Source organism: Meleagris gallopavo, chromosome 19 (assembly GCF_905368555.1).
Source record: "Meleagris gallopavo chromosome 19, MGAL_WU_HG_1.1, whole genome shotgun sequence".
Taxonomy (NCBI): Eukaryota; Metazoa; Chordata; class Aves; order Galliformes; family Phasianidae; genus Meleagris; species Meleagris gallopavo.
The window spans coordinates 7,522,930-7,534,717 of record NC_139422.1 but is presented as its reverse complement, the minus strand read 5'-3'; the positions used below and the strand labels follow the sequence as shown (position 1 = coordinate 7,534,717).

The window sequence follows — 11,788 nt, the reverse complement described above, 5'->3', positions numbered from 1 at the left end:
CACTTTGCTGTGGGCTCTTCCTCCCCCAGCAGTCCTCCTCCCTCAGCTCCCACACAAAACCAAGAGTCTCCTTCATTTAAATAATCAAAGACATACTTTTTTTTTTTCCTCTTTAAGCAAAATACATTATTCTTAACCCAATTAAAACTGAACAGTAGACAAATGCACACAGAGGCATTGCTTCTTTCTCCCAGGTGCTGCATGAGTTGCTCCATAGAGCACTCCTTAGATCTTCCTGGGTTTCACCTCCATAACAGCCATTTTTCTGCTGTTCTTACAAAGTGCTGGTTGGGTTTCCATTCTCCCACCCGACCCGTTCCCTTGGCAGGTCTGACCCCTGAGACTGTACCATAAAGACCCTAGGATAAAGCCCCAGCTCCACAGCAACTCAGCCCAAGGGCTGTCTGCCTTGGGGACTGCTGGCTGTGCCTTGCCCAGGTGAGGATTTACCCTTCAAAATGCCCTGCGAGTTCACTTAGAGCAACGCAGCCACAGGCAGGCTCCAGAAGCTGGCTGTGCTCATCTCGTGGTGCTCCCTGCTGCATTAGCAAGAGTGCTCAAGCCTCCCTGTGCCCAGGAATCACAGACCTGAGCCAGCCCTGCTCTTCACAGAGCGCAACAGCAAGGGATCCAGGAGCACTGCCCATCTGCTATCCCAGAGCTGGGAAAGCCCTTTACCCAAACTCCTCTAAAAGGGATGGAGCCTATTTTCTCTAGGGGGAAAACTGAAGCTCTCCCTGTTACAGACTCAGCTCACACAGCCTGTAGACTCCCCACAAGTTTTGCAACTCCTGCAGAGCAGCAGCTCCACTGAGATCAGCACAGAGACATGGGACAGGCACCATCTTTCGGCCAGCGCTGACCATGACAAGATGAGCGTGACAGAGCCCTCTGCATCTGCACCAAGTACTCCAGGCACCAGGATAATTGATGCAAGGAGGTCAAACAAACAGCACAGCCAAACTCATCCAGGCAGCGTGCACTGCCTCAGTGAGACGACAGCTTCCCTCTGCACCCCTCTATGAGGGAAAGCACTTGAGCACTTGTTCTAATGAGGAGAAGCTGGGCTTTAGGAAAGGCTCAAGGCTGACTGGCCCCATGCATCCCCCTTTTTCAGCTCAGTTATTGGCCCTAGGAGCTTTCCTCAAAGGGGGAAGGCTTGGCTTGGGAATGCCTGGGCAATGCAGAGCCCCAGCACCAGATGCTGCTAAGATCCAAGGGCATCTCTCAGGAAAAGGCCTCAGTGCTCTGCCTGGGGATGCTGGCAGAAGTACATTGCAGGGCACAGCACCGAACACAGGGCTGTGCTGCTGGACAGCCAGAGTTTGGATTTTTTTCTCCCAGTTCTCAGCATCAAGACTGGGACATGCTGCTGCCTGCTGGCTTTCCATCTGGGGCAGCACCTAACAGCCAGCAGGAACAGGGCAGAGCCCAGCCTCCTACCAGGCCCTCCTCACTGCCCCACGGCAGCTGCCTGAGCTGGAGAACTCACCTCTCTGGTCATTGAGCCCTTTGGTAGCGTACGTTTGGTGCCTGAGAAATACAGAAAGAGGAGACGTTTCATTGCAAGATAATGAACCCTTAAGAGAAATCCACTCAACAGGGAGCCTCTGCTGGCTCGACACGCTTCTTGTGCCAGTCCACAGCATCCCCAGAGTTCCAAGTCATTGCAGAGGAAGAGATGTTCCTTTGGTGTTTGGCAGCAGATGGGTCCCTTCGGCCACCGCCACACGGTGACGCCGCTGGAGCAGCACCTAGGAGGAATCCTTCCCCTCGCCTGGGCGGCCCGACAGCCTGAAGAGGGTCTCCCTCATGATGTTGTAGCATCTGTCAGTGAGGTCAGAGACGTCGTCTGATGTCAGCCCTTTGGTTTCTATTGGCGGGAGAACCTCGACCTTGATTTTGCCTGGGAGCACAAGAGGCGCCCGTGAGAAACCTCCCTCCACAGGAGCACTGCTCTCTGCCCTTACAGAACACCTGCCATGGACAGGCCCATTGCGGCCCCCCAGGTAGCCATCCCTGCAGACATCTGCCCCTGCAAGCAGAGCTTGTGCTGCCCTCAGGGGAAGAGATTCTCTGAGAATTGCACCCTGCTCCAAATAGCTGCTCCAAGGAGCAAAGCATTTCCCGTGCCCTGATCTGGGGACATGAGAGGCTGCTCCCACTCTGAGCTCTGCAGGGCTGAGGTGAGCACACACAGCTCAGCACCAGGTGCTCCATCCATCTGCTCCTGCCCAGCCCTCCTACCTCCAGCCAGCAGGCAGAGGGAAGGCTTGCTCCCAGTGTTACCAATTCACTGGCTGAAAGCCAACCTGCTGCCCAGCACTTACACTGACAGATTTAAGAGTTTTAACACAACTTGCAGAGGGGTCCCTGCTGTCAAAGACCACAATCCAGACCATGCTTGCTTCTTCCCCCAAACACAATCCCTCTCCAAATGACCTGGGCTTTGCCAGCTATGAGAGGGAGAGGTGGCACCCAGTTCTTAATGAAAACACCCCTTGGGACGTTTAATTACATTCTTCTCCAAGTTAATCCAGCCCAGCTCTGGTCCAAGTGCTTTGAACTGCCTCCACGCATCTGCTCAGCTCGGCCTCCCCCCCACATCCCACATCCCAACAGACACGGTTATCACTCCATCTCTGAGAAGCTATGAAGGCTCTTTCATACCTGATGTAAACAGATTCTTCTTCGGGTTGTAGAAAGTGGTGAAGGAGGAATACACCACGGGGATCACCGGGACCTTGGGGAGGAAGAGGAGTAATTGCAGTGGGGGGTCAGGAGCCACTGGGGTGCACTGGGACATTCGAGGCTCTGGGGCTGACTGACACTTAAGCCTCAGGTCAGCACTGCTCGCAGAGCTCAGCTTGGCTCCTCCTGGGCCAGGCTGAGCTGTTCCTGACCTGCACACATTGAGGCTGCCTGTTTTGACAGGCCTTTCCGTGCTGCACGAGCACATAGCTGGGGCAGGGCAGCCACCGTGCCTTCAGCTTCCGAGAGGGTGTCACCAACTGCAATCAGTGCTCCCAGCAAGGCTCAGGCAGGCAGAGACAGAGCCAGGAGGGCAGGCCCAGAGTCACGTTATTTCGGCGCTGGTAACACAGACGTGATTTGCAGTTGGTGACTCATGGGGAGCGGCAGCAGAGTGAGCAGAGGTGGGCAACATTTCCACTGTCCTCCCTTTCAGGCCCTGCCAAGCCCAGAAGGAGGCTGGCACCCGCTCCCTCCTCCGGGATCCTGCTGCAATGCTCTGTGCAAGGAGAACATTTCCCCTTGGGTTTCCAGTGCTTCCAGACCCAAGAACGGAGGCACCGCATGGCGAGGCACCGCATGCACCTTCCTTTGGCACCAGGGAACAGAGCAGGTGTCCCAGCTGGCAGCAATCCCCCTCGGCCACAGTTGGATTCTGCTGCTCCTTCAGGAGCACCAACAGCTCCAGTTTTCCAGAGCCCGGGAGCTGTTTGTTGCTCTCCCATTGACTCTGCCATATTGAGCAGAGAAGGCATCTAACACAGCACAGAGCAGCCCCTGTGGCGGTCTGGGAAGAGGCTGCTACTTCCATCAAGAGGAAGCCCAGGTGATGCTCCAAAGCACTAACATCAATAAACATAAATCAGCTCTCTGCTATTGCTACATGGGGGATTAAGAAATTAATTGCCAGCTGTGGGATCCCCGAGGCAAGCTCTTGGTGTGGTGCCTGCTGGGCTGCCTGTTGGGGGAGGAAAAAGAGGCTCTCTACTCTTGCTAGGCAGCATTTAGGACACTTAAGGGTGGTTGAGCTGAGAAGCACAGCTGTGAGCTATGAGCCCCACCTGGGAACAAACAAAGTCACACCACAGATGGCCAGTCTGCAATGCCATTGCAAAAGCTTTTGGGTCCTCATGTTTGGGGAGGGCCCTTTGGGAAACAAAGCACTGTTACCTGTGCCTGGACAGCGAGATGAAATGCTCCTTTCTTGAATGGCAGCAAATCCCCCGTGCAGTTCCTCGTGCCCTCAGGGTACACCCACACCTTCACCTGCATGCAGGAGATAAAGCTCTGCTCCAGCAACCTTCTCGCAGCATTCCCTTCTGCCAGCACTGCCACGTCACCCCCCCAGGCGATGCCACAATGCCACTCACGTTATCAGCTATCATAGTCTTGGCCACCTCCGCCATCACCATCTTGGCACTGGTGGTGCTCTTCCTGTTGATGAAGATGACACCCCCGAGGTAGGTGATGAGTCCCACCGTGCCGGCGTACATCAGCTCCTTCTTGCCCACCTGGACACAGCCGTCGGGCAGGACCTCCATCAGCCCTAACGTGACGGCAGAGGGTGAGACCCAGCAGCCAACCCTCCCCAAGCGCCTGCACTTGGATGGGACATAGGGAGGGGGAGGATTGCTCAGTGAGGGGAGGCCCTTCCTGTAACCAGCACCAAACCAGCGGCCTCGGGAGCACAGAGCAGTGCCAGGGCAGGAGATGCCAGCAGGGCCTCCCACAGGGCGACCAAGAGAAGCGCTTCCCCCCTCGGGCTGCTCCTCACCCATCATGTCGAGGATGCTCTGGTGGTTGGACACAATGATGGCGGGGCCTTCCACCTCAAAGTTCTCCAGTCCTTTCACCTCAAACCTCAGGCCGAAGAAATACTTGAAGGATTTGACCACGGTTTTGATGATCCTACAGAGGAGGAGAAGAGCGGTCAGACAGCAGCAGGGCAGGGATGCAGCGGGGGCAAGGAGACGAGAACAGCTCTGTGACAGCCTCCAGCCCCATCTGTCTATCATTCACCCACGTGCCTGTCCTGCATGGCCAGTCCCATGTATTTGAAGGTGCTCAGCACACAGCTGAAGCACTGCACATCACACCAGGAGAGGACAAAATGTCAGTGGGATCCTGGGAGAAGCAGAGTGTAATTTGGGGTCTGCTAGAGCCACAGCTCTCTGCTTCCCTCAGGCTGACAGCATCCCCTCACAACCAGACTCACTACAGGCACTTCAGAGGAGCCAAGCCCAGCCTAACACAGGTGCAAGGACTCTGCAAACAGAGGGCAAACTGGAAGCCCTCCATCCAGTGCAGGAGGGAGAGAGGCTGATTACACAGCCTGCTCAGGGATCTCTCCTCCTGCTGCCAGTCCCACTCATTCACCACTCCTTCTTTCCCCTGTGTCAGGGCTGTAAACCTGGCTGGATGGTACCGGTGCTTTCCTGCTGCAGTCAGCACAGCCCCACAAGCTGTTCAAACAGCTTTTCCAGGAACTGGCACTCCCCAGCACTAGTTATTAACTTGCACCCTTTGCCCGAGGAATGCTGTGCTAATCCTGCTCACTGCAGCACTTCTTTGCAGTGCGACCAACACGGGGTGGCATTACCTGAGAAAAATCTGAAGTCTTCAAACCAAGAGCTTCCTCCTGCCAGCTCAGCTCCACCGGGGACCTTAGGGTCCATCCTCCAAAGCTCCCAGCTTTCTTCCCCAGCAGCTCAGCTCAGCCCTGCCATACCCCTGCTGGGCACAGCCAGCCCCATGCTGTGGCCAAACCCCTGTGAGCTCACAGCGCTGGGACAGGTGGGAGCTGGGGACCCTCCAAGTGGATCAAAGGACGCAGCCAAAAGCTGGCAGCACACAAGGGCTATTTTGGGCAGGGGAGCAGCCATTTGTCAGGACGGGAGGCGGAGGAGCCTGCACGTGAGCAAGGCCCCCAGGAGCAGCCAACAGCTCAGCTCTGCCTGCCCTGAAGCAGACCGGCAAGCTGCCCTGCCCTCCTCCTCTAAAGGATGCTCTGCACCTCCTCCCGACAGCAGAGAGCTTTCCTCCCTATAGGGATGGGTGAAGGTCAATATTAAGTCCCTTTCACTTCCCTCCCCACCTCACCCACCCACAGGGTCCTGCTGGAGGGTTACCCACCACCACCCACCTGGGAAGCATCAGTCACCCAGGGCAGCAGGTGAACAAGCTGCTGGCACCTTGTTCTGCCTTGGCAGCAGCTGTTTCCCCAGATGATCCCCATCCTTTCAGCCACAAGCCTGCACCAATGCAACATCCATCTCTGCACCCCATGCACAGACCCTTGGGGCTTTCTGGCTCTAACACCAGAGTTCAGGGCAGGGCAGTGGCCGTGAGTTACACCACTCCATGACACAACTGCTATCAATCCCTGGCATGCAAACCTGCTGCAAAGGTCAGACCGCACCCAGAGCCCCGCATGGGGTGAGGGCAGCACAGGCAGAGCACAGCCAGGGCAGGGCAGGTGAGGAGAGCCGGGGTGACACTGACCGGGGGGGGGGGAGCACGGCAGAGGCTGCACCACCAGACTGACCTACATCCCACTTCTCCTCCCTTCTGTCTGCCAACCAAAAACAAGGTCGCTGCTCCAGCAGTCACGCTGTTCGGAAGCAGCTGGGAGAGGCTGGTTACTCATTACTCAAGAACAAACCACCCAACTTCCTCCTGCCAGTGAAGAGCGAGCGTTTCCTTGCACAAGATGTGGCCTGAGCTGCTGAAAGAGGCAAAGGGGCAGAGCTGGGAGCAGCAAGGAGGAACTGGGCGACGGGCAGCCCTTAGCAGCCACGTCACCACGGGGCTGGGCAGCTCCTGCCCCCCCAGCAGCTCCCTGTGGGGAAGATGATCCTGGACTGGTGCAGGCACAGCTGTAAATCTGATGTCCTGCCCGCCAGACACAGGGAGCGAGGGGATAAATGAGAGGCAATGTGCCCTCGAGCAGCTCTGCGGAGGCTTTTTTAGGACTCTGATTGTGAAGAACTCATGCAGGCTGCTTATCGGACTAGAAGGTCTTGCAAGAGGTTTCACCACTAGATAAACACATCTATCTATCAGAGGAGGGCATCTCTCCCACGGCACAGCACATCAAGGACAGGGCATCCTGCTCCAGCACTGACACGGTATCACTGCCTGCCGCCCAACATCAGCACCAGGACAAACAACTCCACGGGGAGGCTGTAGCAATAAGGATCCACAGACCTCCCAGAATTTGGGAGCTGCACCAGCAGCTGGAGCCAGCGAGTGGAAATGATGGGCTTAGGTTACAGGAAAAGGGTGGTTCTGACTACAGCTCAGCTCTGAGCTTCAACAGGAGGATTGTTCAGCACAAGGAGCTCTTCTTCCTGAAAAAGTTCCTTTCTAAGTTTACAGATCTCAGAAATTTTAGGGATGAAAACAGAGCTGACATCATATGCTCCCCCAGTTACAAGGCTGGGTGTCGACTTCTTGGAGGAGATCCTGCCTTGGGAGCTCAGCATGGACTGCAGGGCAGAGCAGCTCCCAGCAGCACCCAAAGCACAGCACAGGGCACTTCCTACCGGCATCACTCGCTCCTCCCCAGGCCCTGCTCTGAGCTCAGCACACCACAACCCTGCAGCTGCCAAAGTCTGGATCTGCCCCACCTCTCATCCACGCTGATGCATGAAGGCAGAGGGCTCCACTCCCCCACCAAAGGAGCCTCCCTACACACACAGCTTAGACTAGGGAAACAGAGCAGAGAAGGAAAGCCAACAGCAGGGTCCGGAAGCCAACACCAACCCAAATTCCTCTGTGCCACCCACTGCAGTGCTAACCCTGCCCTCAGCGCCCCACACACGTGGGTCTGCCCCGGGAGGTGGGATCCAGTGCCCATCAGCACAGCTGGGGCTGCCCCACATCCCTCTGAAAGGACACGATGTGCCACCCTGCAGCTCTCTGGGCACAGCCATGGCTGCTACGTGGCCTTCGTTGTTTGGGCCCCAGCATCCCACAGCCCCACTGAGGTTCCAACTCTGATTGATGGAGGGGAGGAAGGAGACCCCAGCCTAGGCTGAGGACTTTGTGGTCTTCCAGCTCATCTCCCAGCCTGAAACAATTCCCACTTCAAGCAGCAGACACAGCCTCCCATAGCATCCCCAGACCCCCTCCACCTACAGCAGAACCACAGCTCCGTGCCACCCTCACCCACCCCCTGCAGGGACCCCAATGCCCCCACTTCGCCCCCACCCACCTACCTACCTCATGTTCTTGACGGTGCGGCCGCCGTTGACGAGGAGGCAGACGGGGGCGGTGAGCCCGGAGCAGACGATGCACAACACGTAGTAAAAACCGATGCGCAACGCGAAGTTCACAGCCGGGCTGAGCTCCATCAGGAGGTGCAGCAGCAGAAGCACCGCCGCACCCCATAGCAGCCAACCCAGCTCCATGCCGCGTCCCCGGGACCCTCTGAGCCCAACCCCACAGCCACCCTATTTCCCCCCACCGCCGCTCGGAACGGCGTGCGCTCCCCCCCGCCTTATGTGGGCGGTGCGCCCGGCTCGGCTCAGCCCCTCCCGCCCCGACTTCGGCCGCACCGCCTACGTGGGGCGGGGAGAGAGCGAGGAAGGGGGGGGTTCAGGGCTCGGAGCTCTGTGACGGGGCCTGGAGCGAGTGGGGGACCCGTGGGTGGGGGTTAGGGTGCAGTTGTGGTGTTGTGTGGGGCGGTTTTGGGACCCCCTCTTGGTGTGACGCCGGGTTTTTGTATCCTTTGTGGTATGGCTGGGGAGCTTTGGGGTGCCCGCGTGGTGCCCATCAGGGTCATAGGGTTCCTCCTTGTGTGATGTTGGGTTTCTTCGTGGTGCTATGGGGAGGGCTGTCCTGGCATGATGTGGGGTCTTTGGGATCCCTCGTGGTGCTGTGTGGGATGTTTTGGGGTTCCCTCACTGTGTGATGCAGGCTTTTGTATCCCATGTTGGTATGGGGTCCTCCCACACCTCCAGTGCATCCCATGGCATTGGTGTGGGATCTTTGGGTCCCTTCTGGTGTGATGTGGGGTCTGTGGGTTTTCTCATGCTGCTGTGGATGGTCTTTGGGTCGCTCTCGGCGTGCTGTAGGGTCTTTAGGTTTCTTTATGCTTCCATGTTGGGACTTTGGGTCTCCATGTGATAATATGTGGGTGAGTGACTGGTTCTCCATAGGCACAAATGGGCAGGGTGGGGGGAAGGTCCCCTACCCACACTGGTGTGAGCTCAGGATGAGGCCTAACAGCTTCGTGGGCACAGAGCTGAGATGGAAGGCAGTCTGCTGGATTCACCACAAACCGTCCCACCGCCTTCTGCAGGTTTCACAACACTGCAGTAAAATCCCCATCCCGTGGCTGCGTGTGACTCCATCAGGGTGAGCCACGGCCTCAGCAGTGCATGGGGTTTGCAGCCCCGGCATCAGCACAGCCGACCTTACAGCTCCTGGGGAAGTGGAGGAAAAGCCATCGCTCCTTCCCAGATAACTGCTGTTCCTTTGGTTCTCTCCTCACCCAGTGTCAGAGATGGGAAAGCCACTGACAGCCCAAGGCAACCGACCCACTGATAGCCCAGGGGCAGCTCAGCACCTGTAGCATCTCACCCACAAACAATCCCTTTCTTTCTGTGGCAGAGCGGGGCCGGCACTCCCCCCAGCTGCCAGGCAATGACATCTCAGATCTGGTCTCATGATTCTGCTCATGCCACAAAGAGCCCTCATTGTATCAGCATCCCAGCGTTGGGTTCATCCCTCAGGCCCACGGTGGGGAGGAGCGACTCCCATCCAGCAGAGCACAGGCTGCCTACAGCACATCTGTGCTATCCTTGTGATTTTTCTCTCTTTTTTTTTTTTTTTAACGGGGAGAGAGAGTCCCTGGTGAGCTGTCACTGGGGTGTGTGAGCCATACACTGCCACACAGCATCTCGCATGTGTGCAGGGGGATGAGGGCACGTGGGTGCTGCACAGGCTTCTGCTGCCCGTGGTCCCACCATGCTGTGTTCCTAGGCTGCACCACGTCAGTGAGCTCATGGCAGCAGAGTAAACAGCTGGGGAGGAACTGGGATGTTGACTCGGTGTGGCTGCAGGACTGCATAGCAACAGTGCTGCACAAAACCTTGGAGCCCTAAGAACTGCTCGGCTGCGCTGGGGTTGGGAATAGGGATGGGGTTGGGAGATGAGGTGGGGGTTGGGGATGCACAGCCCACTGTGCTCTCTCAGAAAAGAAAGTGTAACGAGGAGAGAGTTTGTCCTTAGTAATGAGCGGTCAAAAAGAAAAAAATATTGCAAAAGGATATTAGATAACCAGGGAAGGAAAGCTCTGCTTGTGCAACCTTTAGCCAGTGACAGATAATGATTGGGAAAGTAACTTCTCTGTCTGCTTGGATGCTAACTGCAGCCAGATGTGGCTTTATGGTCCCTTCGCTCAGGGGACACGAGCACTCAGCATATTTCATACCTGCAGCAAACACCTCTGTGTTCTGTGGGTCTGAGAGCACAGCAGGGCCAAGGCCAGGCCAAAGGGAGCAGCAAGCTGCTGCTGTTGGCCATTTGCTCCCCAGAGCTGCCAGCTGTGCCTGCCTGTCCCACCTGCAGCACCTGCATCCTGCAGACTGGTGTCATTCCAGCCTGGTTGGTCCTAACACAACTAAAACCATATATGAGATGAACACCGCACCAGTAGCCCCACTGAGCTCACATGACTGGAGATCAGAGATAGCAGAGCCAATGTACCACCATTTCCTACCTTGCTGCACCCCACCTAACCCCCAGCACTGCTGTTCTGCTGCTGGCAGATCGTGCAGGGAGCAGGAAACAACAAAACCACAGTGCTGTGAGATCTGTCTGCTGCATTTCAGAGGTTGGAAGTCTCCCTGCATCTGATGTTCTGCAAAGCACTGCACCACGTGCAGCAGGCAAGGTGCTGAGCAAAATGGGAGCGGGCCATCCCTCTGCGAGAGCAGAGCTGCAGCCACAGCAGCTGCTCACAGCCAGCACTCTTCAGTGTGCCTGCACCCTTAGGGCAGCTCTGTGCTCCCTCTGCTCCCTCTCCCTTTGAGCCCTTTGCTGGGGATGTGCAGCTGTAATTACAGTGCAGGGGAAGATCCTATTCCCCCAGAGAGCCACGGTAATTACCGCTGAGCATTGGCCCAGGAGAGCTGGAGCAGCATGCTGCTGGGGCTGGGGGAGCGAGGCGAGATGCAGATGGAGAGGGAAGCTGCTCTCTGTTGGGATCCCCATCCCCTCCTCCAGAACAGCTTTCCACTTTCTCTGCAGCATCGCTTTGTGCGGTCGCTGTTGGCTGAGGGCCTTTGGGCTGAGCCCATGGATGCTCTCACCCAGCTCTGAGCCCTGGAGCCATTCCCCAAAGCACACACAGCACACACAGCTCCACCACAGCCCCGGGATGATGGGGTACATGAGGTCGGGTGCCCCCAACTCCTCACACAGCTCTGCAGTAGCTCCCATTGCCTCCAGGAGCCGAAGTCCATCACTGCTGAGCTCCTATCCTGGCAGCCCTGGGTAAAACCAGTCCAACAAAGCCCACAATAAATCCACACAGGGAATGTGTCTGCGTGAAGATAACAGTTTGCCTCTCTGCGTTTACCCTCTTATTGATTAACACCTTTTAATGACTCTGGATAAAAAATCTCTTGTAGTCACCGCCTGTCACAGAAGATCAATGGAAAGGCATTTAGTGAGATACAGAGGCAAACAGCCCCACAGTTCCCTGCAGGAGCCGTCCCTGAGAGCAGCACCACTGCTGCCCAATCAATAGTTCACTGTGACCTCTCCCTATTGCTTGCTTTTTTTCCCCTTGAGCTGGCGGGGCAGCAAACCTGCTCTTGGCTTTATCAAGGACTAGATTATAACTATCTCAATTGATCTGATATGTAAAGGACACCGGGGCCTCTCCAGCCAGCTGTCTGCACTGGAAGAGCTCCTGGGGCTGCACAGGCCCTCATTAACCCCTGCATGCATAAAACCCGCACCAATTAGCCCCAGTGAGCCCAATCAGCTGTGAGCACTGTGCACGGTGTGGGTGATCGACCCCAAG

The 11,788-nt window shown here is 56.7% G+C and overlaps 1 protein-coding gene across 1 annotated transcript; it reads right to left on the bottom strand.

The window, feature by feature from the left end:
• Positions 1-75: 75 nt before the first annotated feature.
• On the bottom strand, positions 76-8,249 carry AGPAT2 (1-acylglycerol-3-phosphate O-acyltransferase 2). Its single transcript, XM_010720997.4, has 6 exons — positions 7,975-8,249; positions 4,526-4,659; positions 4,122-4,297; positions 3,922-4,017; positions 2,671-2,743; positions 76-1,906 (listed from the first exon to the last, which is right to left on the bottom strand). Exons 1-6 carry the CDS (start codon positions 8,160-8,162, stop codon positions 1,755-1,757), a joined length of 819 nt encoding a protein of 272 aa, XP_010719299.1. The 5' UTR covers positions 8,163-8,249; the 3' UTR covers positions 76-1,754.
• Between the last annotated feature and the right edge of the window lie 3,539 nt (positions 8,250-11,788).